The 20,893-nt window shown below is 40.9% G+C and overlaps 1 protein-coding gene across 1 annotated transcript in view; it reads left to right on the top strand.

Annotated features, from left to right (window-relative positions):
- Window positions 1-11,769, top strand: part of LOC126273292 (uncharacterized) — a 507,367-nt gene extending 495,598 nt beyond the window's left edge. Inside the window, exon 5 of the mRNA XM_049976837.1 lies at window positions 11,309-11,769. Coding sequence (XP_049832794.1) covers window positions 11,309-11,483 — 175 coding nt within the window. The 3' untranslated portion in view covers window positions 11,484-11,769. The remainder of the gene's footprint in view (window positions 1-11,308) is intronic.
- Window positions 11,770-20,893: the final 9,124 nt, after the last annotated feature.

Below are 20,893 nucleotides of genomic sequence, written 5' to 3'. Positions count from 1 at the left end.
TGTTCATTATGATAACGCTTAAATTAATAAATAGTCTTGTAGACGTAACTGAAGGTAAAAATTTAGCTATTGGTCCAAAAAATACGAAGTTATTCTACAACTCCCAACAAAATCACATTTAGTATCGAAAGAATCACATTTACTAATGAGTTAAAAGTCGATCAAAATATCTGGTTGTTGCTACTGTGCATTTTATAGTTCCTGAAATATTTTCACAAATTTCCAGGAAAACTAATGAAGTGATCGTGTCAAAAATATTTAAAAACCTTAAAAGAATAAAAAAAGAGGCAAAATCTGAAACAGAAAACCAAGTTTAATAATGAACAGTGCAAAGATTACTAACTGTTTAACAATCCTAAAGATGATTTTAATGCTCACTGCTCTGTGTGCCTCTCATATGTCAGTGTGTCAAACGGAGGCGAAAATGAAGTTAAAAATGCGACAGTACACAGAAGGAGATGAGACTCTGCTAAGGACATTGAAAAGGGAGTAATTTAAGGTTAAAATCAGTGTTCTGCTTCTATTCAAATTCGTTTACGTTGAAACTTTCTGGCAGATTGAAAATGGGTGCATGCCCAGGACTCGAACCTTCCTTTCAAAGGCAAGTGACGTAACGACTAAGCTATTCAAGCACGACTCACTACACGCCTCACAGCTTTATTTCGGGCAGTACCTCATCTCCATTTTCCAAACTTCACAGAAATTCTGCAGCATACGTTACGGTCAGGCACACAGTTTCAGTCTCTCAGGAAGTTTCCAATCAACGCACGCTCCCTGCAGAGTGCAAATTCATTCCTGTTAACTCTGTGTCACCGGTACTGTTCTGATAGTATAAGAACTGAGAATGTTAATCTAGTAACTGTAGAATACATATACACATGCGTGTGTTAATTCTAGCTTTAAATATAATATTTCGAAACAGATCCCGATTTCGTTGAGTTTTAAAGTATCAGGTTCGTAAAGAGACCAGACTATATTTGGGAAAAATTCCTGGAAAACCTGCTACGGTGGCTGTACGTACACAATACGATCACCTCTGGTTGGCATAGGATGTAATTTGGGTAGCAGTAGTAATTTTACTGAACTGTTAAGACGACCTCTTCGGTTTATCTTCGAGGTCTCTGTGACGTTGTCTTTCAACATGAGCGCCGGACTGCCTGCTGCTCGAGCTGTTTTGATCTCCCTCGCTACAGAGACTGTCCGGCTGCTGCCCTGACCAGCAAGGTGCCCAGATTTCTATTCCATTAAAAACATTTGGTCAGGGCTTGGCGAGAGACTAAAACACAACATGTCACCAGCTATTATGATGGATGAACTCTGCCATGCAACTGAAGCAGTATGGAATTACGTACGCATACCTGTCATCCAAGCTCACTTCGACCCAATGCCCAGCTGTGTGCGAGCCGTTGTTGCCGCCAGAGGAGCTCTGTGTACTAAATTTCCCGCTCTTTATACATACAAATCTCCTACAATCATGTATTCATCCTACTATAGTGTACGCACTGATTAAGTAAAGATACGATATTCACTATCCTTCGGGTCCTTGTATATTTAATGGCTTGATGTGTATAATTAAGTCTCATGGCACAACAGTAGCCGTCGATCGGAAGAGACAAAGGAACACCGTAGATGTGTAGCAACTCCTCAGTTTACTTTGTATGCACATAGAAAAACACACTTACCTTTACACATGCAATTACACTAAGTCTTCGTATTATTCTCTAGGTCATCTTGACCATAATTAAACTGAAGGGGAGTCATCTTCAATTAAAGTCTCTCAATACGTGGTAGAGCAAGAGTGGTGAAGCTGTTTCTACTGCACTACACAGCGAAGTACAACTTGATATTACACCAGGTTATGTTTATACTACATAACCAGGAAAGCTACAGGACAAGTTAAGGGTCTTGTAATGGAAGCCAAGTGTGCTTAACAAAATCTTTATTTACTCTGAAGTGGAACAAGATGAGACACAAGCTATTTGCCCTTAACAAAATTTTAATTTTTACATTTAACTGAAACAGAAGTTAATAACAAGCAATCTGCCTTTCGTAGACTCTTCTTTCATTTTAAATGTATCAAATATTAGACAAAAGTTAGCAGCAGGATAAAGCCAATTCAGTCTTTAACCAGATTAACAAAATGGGAGAGACTAGCATTATTGGAGGAACACTATGGAAGGAAGACTGTCTGCAGGCTATAGCTCCCAGATACCCTGACGGCCCAGAAATGCCTCAAAATTTTCCAAAAAAAGGGAAAATAGGCAGGAAACACGCCCCCTCTCTGCTACACGAAGCACTTTTAACCTTTACGAAGTTGGTACTGGACTGAAACCGAGTTATTTTCCCTTGGTCGGTTCGTCCATGCCCTGAGCTAACCAAACCGACTGAAACTCATTGGTTGAATCAGATTTTTGGAGAGAAAACAGAGATGCCATTCTAGCGCTTCTACTGATGGCAAAACATCCGGCTGTAACAAGCTCACACAGGGATGTCAAAACATCACACCCACTTACCTCTAGAGAGTGGGAAGGACGAAGCGGCGTCACATTGGCGCCGCTTGCCGACACACTAAAGGGGATGGTATGCGGCGTCCAGACTGACGCCAAGTCTCGGCCACCCACTATGGGCGGTGTTGGACCCAATGTTATTTGCTGATGGCTCTCTGTCGCTACAACGTATCACACACTGCCCGGCAAACCACCAATGTTCAAAGGAAAAAAAATTCTGCCCCTGAAATGAATACATATTGCATAGGAATATGTGACAGAATTGTCACATACACTGAGACGACAATTATCGTGACATACCTCGTAATGTCGTGTCGGACCTGCCTTTGCCCGGCGTAGTGCAGCGACTCGACATGGCATGGACTCAACAAAAAAAATGATTCAAATTACTCTAAGCACTATGGGATTTAACATCTGAGGTCATCAGTCCCCTAGACTTAGAACTACGTAAACCTAAGAAACCGAAGGACATCACACACATCCATGCCCGAGGCAGGATTCGAACCTACGACCGTAGCAGCCGCGTGGTTCCGGGCTGAAGCACCTAGAACCGCTTGGCCACAGCGGCCGGCCTGGACTCAACAAATCGCTGGAAGTCACCTGCAGAAATATTGAGCCAAGCCGCCTCTACAGCCATCCGTAACAGCGAAAGTTTTGCTAGTGAAGTAATCTGTGCACGAATTGACCTCTCGATTATGTCCTATAAATATTCGATGTGATTCATTGTGTGCGATCAGAGTGGCCAAGACATTCGCTCGAATTGTCTAGAGCGTTCTTCAAACCAACCGCGAACAATTGCGGCAAAGTGACATGGCGTATTGTCATGCATAAGAATTTCATCGTGGCTCAAAATGATCTCGAAGTAGCCGAACATAGCAATTTCCAGGAAATGAACGGTTCAATATAAACACAGCCCATAGCATTATGGAATCACCTCCAGCCTGCACAGTGCTTTGTTGGCAGCTTGGGTCCACTGGCTTCGTGGGGTCTGTGCCACACTCGAACCCTATCATCAGCTCTTGCCATCGGGTCTCTTGTGACCAAGCCGTGGTTTTCAAGTCATCTAGAGTCCAACCGATACTGTCACGAGTCGAGGAGAGGCGATGTCATGCTGTTAACAAAGGCACCCGCGTCGATCATCTGCTGCCGTAGCTCTTTAACACCAAATTTCGCTCCACTCTCCTTAGCGGATATGGTCGTCGTACGTTCCACATTGATTTCTGCTGTTATTTCACGCAGTGTTGCCTGTCTGTCAGCACTGGCTACACCAAGCAAACGCCGCTGCTCTCGGTTGTTAAGTGAAAGCTGCCGGTCACTGCATCGTTCGTGCTGGTAATTCCTGAAATTTTGCATTCTCGGCACACTCTTGAAATTTTGGATCTCGGAATATTGAATTATCTAACGATTCCCGAAATGGAATGTCCCATGCGTCTACCTCCAACTATCATTGCGCAATCAAAGTCTGTGAATTCCCATCCGACACCTACGCCAATGCGCTGCCCTTTTTATCTTGTGTATGCGATACTACCGCCATCTGCACATGGACATATCGCTTGCACATAACATCTGTCACCTCAGTGTAATTAAAAATAGTTCCTGCCTCCCTGTTCTGACCAAGGTTTTAAGGTGCTTTCCTTGCCTCTAAATCAAGTACCAGAACTGGCAATCTCCTCCTAAATCTACCCAACTGGGATTCTCTCTGACCCACAATCAGATCATCCAGTGTTTGGTATTCAACCAAATACTGAGACCATAAGAGACAAAAATGCGAAGAGACGAATGTGGCTTCTGGAGGAATAATTGAAATCATATAAAAACAACTCAAGCCTCGATCCCCCTCCACAACTCGTCCCCCCCCCCCTCTTCCCCATCCATTACCTCTGAAGTTATTCCTTGATGCATCCGGATTTTTTCTTTAACGTGTACCTTTCTTTAGTCAACTTGTGCCATAAATTTATTTTCTGACACCTTCAATTCACTACTTTGTTATTGCTTATGTTATCTGTTCACTAAATCTTCGGAATTCTCTTGTAACACTACATTTCAAAAGTTTCTATTTTCTTCTTGTACGTACTGCATATCGTCCCCGTTTTGCTCCCTTATACGTCTACATTCGCATAAATACTTTCAAAAAGATCACCCACATTTCTCTTCTTTAGCAAACTTTCCTTGCTACTACTAGTATACATTCTATATCTTCTTTACTTCTCCTGCCGTCAGTTATTTTGCTGCTTTAGTAACAAAACTCTTCCACTATTTTTAATGTCTTGTTTCCCAATCTAATTTCCCGAGTCTAGCCTTATGTAGTTTATCCACACTCAGTTACGCTTGTTTCACTTTTGTTGATTTTTTTTATCATAACCTCCCTTCAAGACATTATCCATTCCGTTTAAGCAGTCTTTTAAGTCTTTTTACAACGTCATAAAAAAAACCTTGAAGTTTCTTTTTGTGTTCGCTGAACTTTAATTCATTACTGAAATATCACATCGGTTTTATTTATTGCTTGTGCTGTATGCAAATTGTTAACAATAGAAACAGGAGCCGTCCAATTTGTGCTGACATTGTCGAACAAAAATAAATATAACTGCTCTTACAAGTCGAGTCTCTGTTGTGAGATGCAAGGAAATAGGTATACCGGGTGATCAAAAACTCAGTATAAATTTGAAAACGTAATAAACCACGGAATAATGTACATAGAGAGGTAAAAATTGACACACATTCTTGGAATGATATGGGGTTTTATTAGAACCAAAAAAACACCCCATATTGCTAGATTGTGGAAATATCTCTTGCGCGCGTCGTTTGATGATGATCGTTTGCTCAGCCGCCACTTTCGTCATGCTTGGCCTCCAATGTCCCCAGACCTCAGTCCGTGCGATTATCGGCTTGCGGGTTACCTGAAGTCCCAATTGTATCGTGATCGACCGACATCTCTAGGGATGCTGAAAGACAACATCCGACGCCAATGTCTCACCATAACTCCGGACATGCTTTACAGTGCTGTTCACAACAGTATTCCTCGACTACAGCTATTGTTGAGAAATGATGGTGGACATATTGAGCATTTACTGTAAAGAACATCATCTTTGCTTTGTCTTGCTTTGCTATGCTAATTATTCCTATTCTGATCAGATGAAGCGCCATCTGTCGTATTTTTTTGAAAGTCTGTATTTTTCTTTTTAAGTTCTAATAAAACCCCGTGTCATTCCAAGCATGTGTGTCAATATGTACCTCTCTATCTACATTATTCCATGATTTATTCAGTTTTCAAATTTATACTAACTTTTTGATCACCCGGTATTTTGTTCGTAGATCTACGAAACATGTTTGAAACTCTACCATACTCTCAACAGCCAACTACGGTGCGGTTATACGGACCAAATTCACGAATATGTAACTACCTTGAAGAATTTTTTACTCATAGAATCGATTGATGTGCTTACTTCATCGATTTCTTAGCCACTGGTGCCCCCAATACTTATCTTCTCACATTAAACACCTATCATCATTCCACAATCGCAACACCAGATCGGATACGTCTATCATCTTGGCTGTACCTTTACATAACACAAAATCTTTCTCCGTGTCATTCTCCATCTCAGCCGTACGACTATGGAACGTGCTCCCCTGTGATCTGCGTCTTATCCAGAATTACTCAACATTCAAGAGGGAACTCAAAGCTTACATATTAGGGACGGTATAGCCACCATTCCTGTGCCCCTCCCATCTCTTTCTTTCTCCTCTCCATCACAGCTTCGAATTTTACCGTTATATTTCTCTTCCTCTAACCTATCTACCTCTTATATATCTCTTTCACCCCATTCTATCGTCTTATGTCTCTGCTCGATGAGAATAACTCACAAGCTGCAAGAACATAACGAGAAAATTCCCAACTAACAATGGGACTGACATTCAGAAAAGAAAAGTATGTTTACTTTCATATACATAGTCATTATTATTATTATTATTACTATTATTATAATTATAATTATTATTATTACTATTATTATTATTATTATTGATTGTTATAATTATTTTTTATTGTTATAATTATCATTGTACTACTGTTATAATATCTATTTTTTCTTTAACATCAATACTGCATAATAGGCTATATGTCCTTAATGTTATGTAGAAACTGTAACTCGTTCAATCTGAGCATGCCTGATTAGGTGTAAGAGAGGGCCTGAAGGCCCTAATCTCGCCAGGTAAAATAAATGCATAAATAAATAAATAAATAAATAACATGCTACACTGGATAGCGAATGTTCAACAGTAACGAAAACAATCACGGGCATCACAAAGGATGCTTAATGGTAACGCTATACGTGTAAATTGGTCGCCGAGGTGGATAGAGCGTCTGCCATGTAAACAGGAGATCCCGGGTTCGAGTCCCGGTCGCGAAACACATTTTCAAATGTCCCCGTTGACTTATATCAACACCTGTATGCAGCTATGGGTATTCATTTCATTTTAATTTTTTTAGCTAAAATTACGTCGCATATACATACATACTCCTCCGGTAGCCAACATACGGTGCGTGGCGGAGGGTACCCTGTAACATAACTAGTCGTTTGCTTTCCTGTTCCACTCGCAGATAGGTCGATGGAAAAAGACTATCTATATGATACAGTGTAAACCCTAGCAGTACAGCTCTGAATCGCTTCGACGTCTTCCTTGAGTATGACCTTGCGCGGATTCCAAACACTCTAGGAGTACTCAAGAACCGTATATGTGATATAAATTAAGCTCTTCTGACAGTGACTGCTTGATTTTCAAGCAAGATAACACGTTAACATTAATTGTGAGAGATAAAACAAATGGTTCAAATGGTCCAAATGGCTCTGAGCACTATGGGACTCAACTGCTGTGGTCATCAGTCCCCTAGAACTTAGAACTACTTAAACCTAACTAACCTAAGGACATCACACACATCCATGCCCGAGGCAGGATTCGAATCTGCGACCGTAGCAGTCGCACAGTTCCGGACTGCGCGCCTAGAACCACGAGATCACCGCGGTCGGCTGATAAAACAAATATTCCGACTATTGCGAAACAGGCACACAACTACCAAACATTCCTAATATTTACGACAAGGACAACAATGTCAGCAAACTGCTGGAGTCAGGCAAAAAGTAATTTCGCCATTAATAACAACACTGTTTGACGCGAAGGAACTCAACAGCACATTCCTCTCATATATCTAGTTTGGGCAGGGACCGCGAAGATATACCAATAGCAATCGTAAATTTTACGGGGGTTTAGTACCGAATTTTGTACACTTTTTACATCAACCATAATGGGTTATCTATAAGACACCGAAACTTCCATATTTGAAAATCGCTGAAAACAAACTAATTGTTTTTCGAGGTACTATCTTAAGATAAAAATACATGCCAAATGTTCCGTGAGTACTGGACGTTTTCCATTTCACTTTAGAGATTCGATAGATTTTTGTAGTGGCTTTTTGCAATAAATGAATTCCCTAAGTCACTGTTTGAAACGACGTTCTGCACACCTAGGAAATCGGCTTCATCAGTAGGAAAGGAGCACATCGCCGCGTTCTCCTCACGTTTCATTAAATCCCCATCCTCCAGGATTCATTTTTCTGGAATTGCTTTTCTTATATAAATATACTTCCTGAGAAGGAAATGCGCTCCATTACATCTCGTCAGCTCTCGTCCAAAATAAACGTCTCAGATAACGAAATTACAGGCCTCATTTACGTAATATGTATGAAGCTCTTGTCAGTCAAAAACAAACTGAATTCCTGAGCAAGCGGAGACGCGTTCTCTTTTTCCTCCCTATCTCCAGACGTTGTGAAATTTTATAATCAGTCGTAGAAAGAGCGTGACAGGCAAACCACCCCTTCCCCTAGCCTCCCCCTTTATTATGGGACATTCTTTTTGCAGCACGGCGGCAGACGACTCGGATGAAGATGGGAAGGGACCGAGATTAAATTTTCGGGACATAATTCCACAGGAAGAGGAAGACGCAAAAGGAGGCGGGACGAGCCGGCGGTACCGTTGGGAATTCCTTCCCGCGCTCCGTTTATACAAACTCCGAGGTGGAAGCGAAATCTTAATAATTCCGCCATAAACATTGGAGACGGAGGGTGTAATGAGTATTTGCTTTCGCATTCCCCTCGTGAAGTGCAGTTTCAAAAATTTCTTTTCCAGGATTCTTACAACAGCGCGCGAATGGACGATGGTATTCGGAAGGAGAATAGTGTCCCCAAAATTCAAATTTACGTGGTATACTTACATTGTAACTTAGCAGTATGTCACTCAGGTGCACATCGATATTTATTTAAGAAATTTTAGGACTAGCCATTGTTTTATGTTATCTTTTCCCTTTTTCTTGCCTTGCATTATGTAAAAGACATGTATTTCGCTTCAGTATAATTCTGTTCAAAGTATAAACTGATATGTTTCTCTTCATACGTATAATTTCATTAATCTAGGTCTGGCAAGTCAGATATCAATGAGCAGACCTCTATGCTGTAAAATATAAAGCAAAATATTCCCTTAAGAACCTAAAATATGAAATATGTTGAGATATTCTCTGTGCATTTTTGATGATGGCCCAGCTGCGAAACTAGTTAAGGTGAACTAAATTACTAATGCATAAGGTATAGTCGGTTGCAATCTATTCTTTAGTGATATTTAGTGAAGCATTTATTTTTCAACTATGGATAGTAGGGGAACACAGGTGATAAATTTAATTAGCTACAAGTTTGAGTCAGTATTATCTCCTTGGTGTTCGCATCTTTCGAAATATTATAATTTTCTATTATATTTGTACTTTTGTTTCTCCAAGTGTCCAGAGATCAGACTTTCATGTAGAGAAATTTGTGCTCTGCAGGGATAGATGTCAACACCAGAATTACTACTTTTAATACCATTAACTTTTAACCAAAAATATGTAAGACCAAACATTACTCAATTTGGAAGAATTTTTAGATACTGATGAACCTATAACCACATTTTGTTTAGGCTATTATTATTATTATTATTATTAACAATAATAGCAGCAGTAGTGTTATTCATATTGTCATTACATACATTCAAATTTGGTCTCAAGTAATTTTCTGCTCAATTACTATCACTTTACTACTTATTATTGTATTAAAATTATCATTCCTTGAGTAGACGGGCCGTTGTGGCCGAGCGGTTCTAGGCGCTTCAGTCTGGAACCGCGCGACCGCTACGGTAGCAGGTTCGAATCATGCCTCGGGCATGGATGTGTGTGATGTCCTTAGGTTAGTTAGGCTTAAGTACTTCTAAGTTCTAGGGTTACTGATGACCTCAGCTGTTAAGTCCCATAGTGCACAGAGCCATTCCTTGAGTAACTACTATGTAAAGCTGTATGTATAAAATCCTGGTCTTACGTAATAGAAGGCCTGTAAGCCGTAAACTGATTGGGTTGTTGTTGTTTGATCTTTAGTCCGAAAACTGCTTAGATGAAGCTCTCCTACTGTATCTTCTGCCAGGCTCTTCATTTTAAAATAACTGTTGCAACCTTCATCATTCTGGATCTGCTTACTGTACACATCTCTTGGTGTCCTGGTCTCCCTCTACGATTTTGACCCCCCTCCGCCCCCCCCCCACCCCCTGCAATACTAAATTGGTGATCCCTTGATGTATCAGAATGTGTCTTATAAACCGGTCTCTTCATCTAGCCAGGTTGTGCCACAAATTTCTTTTCTCCACAACTCTATCCGATACCTCCTCATTAGTTATGTGTTCTATTCACCTTATCGTCAGCATGTCTCTGTAGCACCACAGTTCAAAAGCTTCTGTTCCCTTCTTGTCTAACCTTTTTGTCGTTCATGTTTCACTTCCATACATGGCCACACACCATACAATGAAATTCAGAAAATACTTTCTGACACTAAAACTTATTTTCGATGTTAACAAAATTCTCCTGTTCAGAAATGCTTGTCTTGCCATTGCGAGTCTACATTTTACATCCTCTCTACTTCGGTCAACATCAGTTACTTTGCTGCCCTAATAGCAAAACTCATGTACTACTTTAAGTGTCTCGTTTCCTAATCTAATTCCCTTAGCATCACCTGATTAAATCTGCCTACATTCCATTATCATTGTTTCGCTTTTATTGATATTCACCTCATATCTTCCTTTCAGAGACATTGTTCATTCCGTTCAACTACTCTTCCAAGTCCTTTGCTGCCACTGGCGGAATTAAAATGTCGTCGGCACAACGCAAAGCTTTGGTTTTTATAGATAAACATGTTCCAAACGGAAGGTATGAGCGCTGATTTTCAGAGAGTTTGACAATATTTTGAAATGAATTATAACCGAGTCCTTCCCCCTTCCTTTGCGGTAGCAACATTTCTACACGTCATGAAACGTCAGCTTCTTCCGACCTCGGTAGCATGAACTCGTCAATCTAGTTATAGCAAGAAGCCGCCGGCCATGACGATGTTTTACGCTAAGGCGACTTATGAGTTACTGCCGGCAAAGAGAGATCTATGCAACGCCGAGAAAACTTAGCCAGTTTCGAGTGGCCGTGTTGTGCCGTGTAAACGCTCGTGTTTATGCCTTCGCTCCTGTTCCTGTCGTCCTAAATATTACCGGACGCCTCCGGCGGCGCGTGTCGGCGCAAAGTGGCCATTAATAAGGCGGGAGGACGGGCGCTAAGTGGCGGGAGCTCTCCTCTGGCAATATGACAGCGGCCTGCGACGCGTGGCGCTATATTTACTCGTCACGGCGTATTATCGCCGCCGGCGCGAGCGCGCGGGAGCAAGATGAATGACGGGCGCATTTCTCTCGTTTCAGATTCCGACGCCGGAGGCGGGCGATCCGACGCCTGCGCCAGCGAGACACGATGACAGACGAGATGATAATCTCGCTAAAGACGGATCTGGCGGCGGCTGCAGATGAATTGCCCTTCTGGGAGACAAAGGAGGCGCCTCGCTGCGGGGAAATTGATGCCGCCCCCTGCGACTCATAATGGGGCGACTGTGCCGGTGGCGGCTCCGGGACCCGGGCACGCCTCAAAAAACTTGGCGGGAGCCAGCCGGCACCTGTGGGCGCCCCTGTTGCTCCCGGCCGCTTCCAGCTCGGCGAACAGCACCCTGAGAGTTTCTCAATAAACTGCTTCAGACTCTAAAATAACAACTTCCCCCGTATCCTAAAGATAGAGCACATAATTGACTAACCAATTCATACAGTGTAACAGGTATTTACATACAGGTGTTATAAAGAGTAAAATATAAAACTGAATGAAAATTCCCACAGTTCGTTGTAGCTGTATTCAGTCAAGTTGATTAGAGACTCAAACAATTGGTTTCGCAACTTTTCAGTTCAATTACTGGTGTATATAATTTTGTATTATATGGTCTATAGAGTTATTACAAAATGTCGCAGAGTTACAGTTGACGTGTCTTGGCATTTTTGTACTAGGTCTAGAACTTTGCTCTCACCGTTTTTTCTCGAAGTTCAGGGCTTTATTGTGAAAAACTTACAAAAAAAAATGATTCATAGTACTGCCTATCGCTGGCCATTGCTAGTTATAAGAGTCGAGGGGTATGAAAGGGAAGCAGTGGCTGGGAAGGGACTGAGACAGGATTGTACCCTATCCCCGATGCTATTCAATCTGTCTATCGAGCAAGCAATAAAGGAAACAGAAGAAAAGTTCGGAGTAGGTATTAAAATCCATGGAGAAGAAATAAAAACTTTGAGATTCGCCGATGACATTGTAATTCTGTCAGAGACAGCAAAGGACTTGGAAGAGCAGTTGAACGGAATGGACAGTGTCTTGAAGGGAGGGTATAAGATGAACATCAACAAAATCAAAACGAGGATAATGGAATGTAGTCGAATTAAGTCGGGTGATGCTGAGTAAATAAGATTAGGAAATGAGACATTTAAATTAGTGAAGGAGTTTTGCTATTTGGGGAGCAAAATAACTTATGATGGTCGAAGTAGAGAGGATATGAAATGTAGACTGGCAATGGCAAAGAAAGCGTTTGTGAAGAAGAAAAATTTGTTAACATCGAGTATAAATTTAAATGTCAGGAAGTCGTTTCTGAAATTATTTGTATGGAGAGTAGTCATGTATGGAAGTGAAACGTGGACGATAAATAGTTTAGACAAGAAGAGAATAGAAGCTTTCGAATAGTGGTGCTACAGAAAAGTGCTGAAGATTAGATGGGTAGATCACATAACTGATTAGCAGATATTGAATAGAATTGTGAGAAGAGGAGCTTGTGGCTCAACTTGACTAGAAGAAGAGATCGGTTGGTAGGACATGTTCTGAGACATCGAGGGATCACCAATTTAGTATTGGAGGGTAGCGTGGAGGGTAAAAATAGTAGAGGGAGACCAAGAGATAAATACACTAAGCGGATTCAGAAGGATGTAGGCTGCAGTAGGTACTGGGAGATGGAGAAGACTGCGCAGGATAGAGTAGCATGGAGAGCTGCATCAAGCCAGTCTCAGGACTGAAGACCACAACAACACATATTTCGGATAACATACGAATCCCGTGGCGGAAGAACTGCGCGCCTTTTGTGGGGATCCATAAATCGAATTAGTTTTGCACTTGTTCACATGATCAGAAGTGCTGGTCAGCCAGGCTGATCGAAAAAGGTGGTAGTCAGAGAGTGCACCGTATGGAGAATACAGCGGAGAGACAGGACTTTTAATTTCAGTGTTGCCATGTATATTTTGACGGATTTTGCGACGTGGGGTTGTGGACTGGCCTGCTGCAAAATTACCTTTACGTGTCTGCCGCTGTATTGTGGCCGTTCGTGTTTCAGTGCTGTGCTCGAACGCATTAATTGCTTTCGATAATGATGTCCTCTGACTGTCTTCGTCTGTTTCAGTAGCTACGAAAACGTTGTGTCTTCCACCGCCATGCCGGTCTTCGATATCAAAATCACCATTCTTAAGCCGTTGAAAACATTCTCTGCCCGTTCTTCCACTAATAGCTTCCTCACCATTGGTCTTACGCAGCATTTTAAGGGTCACAGCCGCAGATTTCTTCATGTTAAAGCAGAAAATTAAACCTTCCTGCAAATGGCGAGAAATCGGTACGTAAGTTTACGCACTTAATCGAGAATAACCTTATGATGCAATCACAAATCGACAAATATTTTTGTGCCATTATGTTTACAGATGCCTAAGCTTATTGTATTACACCTATTACCAATAACACTAACCCCACTTGCCGCTACGGCCGGCTATTGCGAAACGGCGGAAGCAAAGTTGTAGCCCTAATAGTAACTCCCTAGACTATATAACACAGCATTATATACAACAGAATATGCAACTAAAAAGTTGCGAACCCGGTTTTGTGAGCCTCCAATCTACTTAAGTAAATACAGCTAAAGCGGACTATTGGACTTGATTCAGTTTCATATTTTAATATTTTTAACTTATGTATGTAAACAGTTCTGATATTGTGCTAATTGGTCAATCAGTTATGTATAATGACTTTAGTTGTGTCTGCCCTACTTTTAAAATTACATCTAATGATAAAGATAAAGATAAGCATTTGACCCCGAATGTAAATAAATTTAACATATTGCGCATACAGAAGAAAAGAAAGGCACTACTGTACAACTGTTTCGTTCATGAGAAACCGCTGGAAATAGTATCTACCATAAAATGTGTAGGAGTAACTATCCAGAGTCATCTTAAGCGGTATGGCCACATAAAATAAATAGTATGGAAAGCGGATACCAGACTGAGATTTACAAGAAAAATCTTAAGGAGATAAAACTCATCCATGAAGGAAGTGGAGTACATGGCGCTTGTTCGGCCGATTATTGAGTATTTTTCATCTATATTGGATCATTACGAGGTAGGATTGACAGAAGTGTTAGAGATTTTCCAACGAAGAGCGGCGCGTTTCTTAAGGAGTTCGTTTAGTCAGCTTGAGAGCGTTACAGAGAAACTCAACAACGCGTTGTTCATCACGGAGGTGTCTACTATAGAAATTTCGAGAGAGCACTTTCTGCGAAGAGCTGGACAACATATTACTTCCTCCCACATGGGGGAAGGTAGCCACCGATGCTCCGGCTCGATTTCTCTGTGTATGGTGGCAATAGGTGTATTCTAGTGGCCATTAAATGTACCGTGTTGCCAAAGATTCAACATCTTACGAGGTGCATTCAAGTTCTAAGGCCACCGATTTTTTTCTCCGGACTGGAAAGAGATAGAAACATGCGCATTGTTTTAAAATGAGGCCGCGTTCATTGTCAATATGTCCCAGAGATGGCAGCACTGTACGGCAGATGGAATTTTACCGCCAGCGGCGAGAATGAGAACTGTTTTAAATACTTAAAATGGCGACGTTTTCCTTACTTGAACAGTGTGCAATCATTCGTTTTCTGAATTTACGTGGTGTGAAACCAACTGAAATTCATCGACAGTTGAAGGAGACATGTGGTGATGGAGTTATGGATGTGTCGAAAGTGCGTTCGTGGATGCGACAGTTTAATGAAGGCAGAACATCGTGTGACAACAAACCGAAACAACCTCGGGCTCACACAAGCCGGTCTGACGACGTGATCGAGAAAGTGGAGAGAATTGTTTTGGGGGATCGCTGAATGACTGTTGAACAGATCGCCTTCATTTCTGTGGGTTCTGAGTTCCTGCATGACGACCTGAAAATGCGAAAAGTGTCATCCAGGTGAGTGCCACGAATGCTGACGGACGACCACATGGCTGCCCGTGTGGCATGTTGCCAAGCAATGTTGACGGGCAATGACAGCATGAATGCGACTTTCTTTTCGTCGGTTGTGACAATGAATGAGACGTGGATGCCATTTTTCAATCCAGAAACAAAGCGCCAGTCATCTCAATGGAAGCACACAGATTCACTGCCACCAAAAAAATTTCGGGTAACCGCCAGTGCTGAAAAAATGATGGTGTCCATGTTCTGCGACAGCAAGGGCGTAATCCTCACCCATTGCGTTCCAAAGGGCACTACAGTAACAGGTGCATCCTACGACAATGTTTTGAAGAACAAATTCCTTCCTGCACTGCAACAAAAACTTCCGGGAAGGGCTGCGCGTGTGCTGTTTCACCAAGACAACGCACCCGCACATCGAGCTAACGTTACGCAACAGTTTCTTCACGATAACAACTTTGAAGTGATTCCTCATGCTCCCTACTCACCTGACCTGGCTCCTAGTGACTTTTGGCTTTTTCCAACAATGAAAGACACTCTCTGTGGCCGCACATTCAACAGCCGTGCTGCTATTGCCTCAGCGATTTTCCAGTGGTCAAAAGAGACTCCTAAAGAAGTCTTCGCCGCTGCTATGAAATCATGGCATCAGCGTTGTGAAAAATGTGTACTTCTGCAGGGCGATTACGTCGAGAAGTGACGCAGGTTTCATCGATTTCGGGTGAGTAGTTAATAAGAAAAAAAATTGGAGGCATTAGAACTTGAATGCACCTTGTAGTGTTGAGTTGTTCCATGAAGGCACAAAGAAGTAGTGAAAAAATACGAGATTGGCACTATGTTCTTTTAACTGATTAATATTAATTATTCAAACGTCGTACAGATATGGTAATAGTGACTAAATTTCTTCAGCCATCATTGGAAAGTACGAATATTTCACATCAGTTTGCAATATTCGCAATATAAAGTTACGTGCCGTGGACGAAGGCTAGGCATTTTAAGTGATGCAGTGTGAGTTTCCTTCGATGAGTCACCTCGAACTTTGTCTAATATTAGGACTAGATAAGCCACTATGAAGAAAATTTAATTAATGATTTTCATTATGTTTTCTAATAGTTTGCGTTTTGGTAATCAGTCAAAAGTTGTTCTTTTTCTGCTCCTACGTTTAGCCTCCTTGGATTCGAATAAATGTTATTCGGTTTCGGATGCCAAAAAACCCTCCTAAAATAAAAAATTCAAATTACGAAATGTATTGATACTTCTTTAGATGTGTGTAGTAGTTAACAGCTTTTACACTATTCTCCATTCTCGGGAACTCCTAGCCCAGTGACGGAAACCAGTCTCCTTTGATGGGCCAATCCAAAATGATTACTTTTTCCAGTACTTCACTAACTGAATATTAATGCCTTTTGTGTCTGCTGTAGTGAAATGCAAAAGATAATATTCAAGTTAAACTTGATATGAAATATTTATTATAATATTCGAGGATTTTGTTACACGTGTTCGTCAGGTAGCCCATCGACAGCAAGCTTCCACGACATCTCGCGTAATGACAGCGACGAGAATTCAAGAAAACACACAAGTTTACCGACAATCATTCTTCCTACACGCCATTCGCGAGTGCAATAGAGTAGGGAGGATCAGGAAGTATTATCAGAAGTACCCTTCGCCACACACCATGATGTGGCTTGCGGAATATGATACAGATGTACATATCAAGAAACACCGTCGCTGCTTATTACATGAAAGACTGCAGGAAAGAAAAATATGTAAATAAGAAGATGTTAGCTTGGTAATTGGATGCCCACCGCACTATAAATCCTGTATTTATATACATACACCGCAAATCACTGTGTAGTCACACGACGGTTACCGATTTTGTTTTTTGGTCACCAGTTTTTTGACTCGTTCGATGCTACTTGTCATTCTCTCCTCTTCTGTGCCAATGTCTTCATCTCAGAGTAGCCGTTCCACCAAACGTTCTCAATTATTTGGCGAATATATTCCAATCTCAGTCTTCCGATATAATTTTTATCTTCTACATCTTCCCCTAGTATCATGGAAGTTAATCCTTGGCGTCTTAATACACGGCAACCATTCTGTCCCCCATTCTTATCAATATTTTCCACACGTTTCTCTTCTCGGCAATGCTGCTCATTTCTTGCCTTATCAGTTTATCTAATTCTCAGTATCTTTTTACAGTACCAAACCTCAAACGCTTCGACTCTATTCTCTTTCGGTTTTCCCACAGTCCACGACTAACTTCCATATGGTACTGCATCCAACAGTTAGTTCTCAGAAATTTCTTCTTAAGAGTGATGATTGATACTATTTTGACCAGGAATGGTCTCTTTGTTTGTGCTAATCTGATTTTTATGGCCTCCTTGCCTTCATCCGCCATGTTTTATTTTGCTTACAAGGTTGCAGAATACCTTAACACCGTAGTCCCCACTTTTGGTACTTGGTTTCTTGCTAACAGTAATATTTCTCATTACTTCCGTCTTTTTCGGTTTACCTTCAATCCAGAGTGTGTGCTCATTAAAGTGTTTATTCCATTCAGTACTACTATAATTATGCCTGCCTTTCACTGAGGATAGTAATGTCATCAGCGATTCTCATCGTTCATATCCTTTCAGCCTGAATTTTATTCCCACTACTGAACCTTTTCTTTATTTCCCGTCATGTTCTTTGATCTCTATCTTAAATTCTTGCCATTCCTATTTTTTCCTCTTGGTTCTTGTGTATATTGTACTTATATTACCTATTTGTCCCTGTAGCTTACATCTACTTTTCGAAAAATTTCGGATACCTTTCAACATTTTACATTGGCGAACGCTTCTTCCAGTTCGACAAATCTTGATTCCTTTATTGACTGCAACGTCAGGACTATCTGTTGACTGAAGCGAAACAGATCATGGTTTAATATGGCATCAATTTCATTTTACCAATTGAATGTTCCGTTACATTTATATGTGGTGCGTGTATAAAATTACGTATTGTCTCTATTAATTAGAATCTGCCGTTAACTCTATTACCTTTTTCTCATGGTTTTTCCGCGATAACTGCCATACACTGTCGGAGTCTTTTCCAAATACCACTTCTCTAACTTTTATTTGATAAGCTTTCGCGAACCTAGCGTCCCCTTCCTTCCGAAGATTCTTGTTTCAGCTCTGTTTCAGCTATACTGACGTGCTAGGACTCTTGTGGAGCATCTCTGAATTTGTTGATGTCTGCTACTTAATACAAACTTTAACAGCTGAATAAGTCCTCTACAACTAGACGTAGTAGCATCCTGTTGATTTTGCAGATGCATCACACATTCCTTGAAGCCGTCTAAGAATTAATGTCTTTTATTTCCCTTCCCTTCCCTGTGAGCTCCAGAAGCTTACTACTAATCGAATGATATAGGGTATATTCTCTTTGCAATGAGCACGATCACTCATTTGCCCATGTGTGGAGAGTCTATATTCTTTACACCGAGTGGAAATACTGCCCAAGTTGTTCTGCATTTTCTTACGATCGCCCAGTGTTGATAATCAACAGCACTGCCGAAAACAGTTAGTTAATGTCACTAACCTACCTGATAAATTATTTACATAAAATGATAACATTAGAGGTCCTATTACACTTCATTCGGGAAGACCCTACGTTACTTTAGTTCGTCGTCCAGTAATACATGGCTATTTAATCAAATTGAAGCCACGGTGCGTAATTTTTTTCTTGGTTTTCAGTTTAACAAGTGGTACAGTGTGGAATAACTTCGGAACAGTTAACACCTGTCTACGGTTTATATGACGTATAAATATGACTCATCCTGCGTCTTAAAGAGCAAATGCTTTTTCTTAAGCAGCATCATAATATTTGTGTGCATAACGCGCTTCTATAAACCTATAGCAGAATGACAGTTTTATACAACCTTTGCTTTATTCTTTTTTTAACAAGACCGATTTGCAGTCTTTTCTAGTCTCTCGGAACTGTGCGCTCCGCGAAAGATTGTCAGTGTGTATGAACTGTGTATTCAACGTAAAATTTAATAACTTGGGGTCTTGTTCAATTACATCCTAAGTGGTTTCTACATTCCTAATGCAATTTTATTTTCTGACAGTGACACCTTGTAGAGCAATAAGCCAAACTGCACAATTAACGATGAGTTAAAAATTATAGCCGTCTGTAACCGTCTGTTTAATTCTTGCACCTGGAGGGAAGTAAAGCCATGGTATTTGCTGCCTCGTCTAAGAATCGTGAAGTGTCTCCCACGTTTCGAAACATCCCTTCAGTGTTAGTAATGTCTAGATGAACTCAGACTAAACAAAGGCCAAAAGCCCGACGATCTTACTCCTCAACCAGTGCTGCCACCATCAACTATATTACTGAAATAATGAAAGCATAATAATTCTGTCGGCTGAATACGTAATATTTCACTTTTAACAACATTTTGTTATTAACAAGCGATACGAGGAAAATGTCATTTTGTTTGATGCAGAGCGTACTCTACTGAACACAGTTTGCTTGGTTTGAACCCAACACAGCTCAAAAAACAAACGGGGAAATATGTTTCGAAACACTGCAGTTCGACATCTGGCGACTCTTAGGAGACGTACAGAAAGTACGCGTAACATTTCTGTAAAAACGTTTGCAGTGTAGCATGATATTAAGAACACTGTAGCCCCCTTCGAGATGATTAGAATCGAAAGGGAGGGCTAGATTGACAAGAAGGAGAATGTATACCCAATATGGCCTTATACAATACGAACATAACTTTTGCCCCAAGTGGTTTATGGAAAATTCTAGACTGATCCACAGAACGAGGATCAGGAATCCAGTTCCATCGGAATGAGGTCAGCGACTTATCTACTGAGCGACCTTGCCCGTTGAGGCTTGAAAAATTATTTTACTACACTTATATCTTTAGCAAACCTACAACGCGAAAGTAACGAATGGGAACGATCTACGTTTGTAAAATATTTGATAACTTATAATTAATGGCGTGGTTCGTCTTGTATAATACGAAGTGAGTATTAGGACTCAAATTCCACCTTAAGATGAAAGTTAGGTCTCAAAAGATGGGATAACTACCCAAGATTGCATATAACAACACTATCAAACTGTTGGTCACATTGATGCCCAGGAAGGTAAAGGCAAGAATTAGGGTCCCCGGCCGTAGAAAATTTCATCTACCATCGAATATCACCAATGTCTGCTGTCTGTTGTAGAGTTATGATTGAATCTAGGACAGGGTGTAATTTAGTCGTGCTCCACGATAACTTTATTCATAGGATAATCAATACAGCAGGAGAGTTTCTGTGAATTTTGAATGATGTGATAGACGTGCAGGTAAAATTATAATTGGGAGGGAGAGACAAGTACTGTCATAGAGAGGTATGTGGAGAAAGAGAAGGATTTACTTTCTACATCAGTGGAAATTCAGTCTGGATTTGAGATGAGTTCCAGTTTATAACGAAGTTCAAATACAGGGATTGAAAACAAATGGCTACCGTTTATATGAGTGTAATTCTGTTTTCTTTACTCACGCAAGCGGAAAATCCAGTAAAATTTGCAAAGAACTTGGCAATATCAGCCTACATTTTTTGAGTTGTACCCTCTCTGGCTTACTGACGTAATGTCTTAATACTAACACGCTCATCGTTTTTCTTCCATATTGTATTGAAATAAAGTTGTTGTAGTTACTCAGAACCTATTATCGAGGGCAACTTACCTCCTCGCGTGTG

This window comes from Schistocerca gregaria, chromosome 5 (genome assembly GCF_023897955.1).
Source record: "Schistocerca gregaria isolate iqSchGreg1 chromosome 5, iqSchGreg1.2, whole genome shotgun sequence".
NCBI classification, from domain to species: Eukaryota; Metazoa; Arthropoda; class Insecta; order Orthoptera; family Acrididae; genus Schistocerca; species Schistocerca gregaria.
The sequence above is the reverse complement of the archived record's forward strand: the minus strand, read 5'-3'. Positions and strand labels throughout refer to the sequence as shown.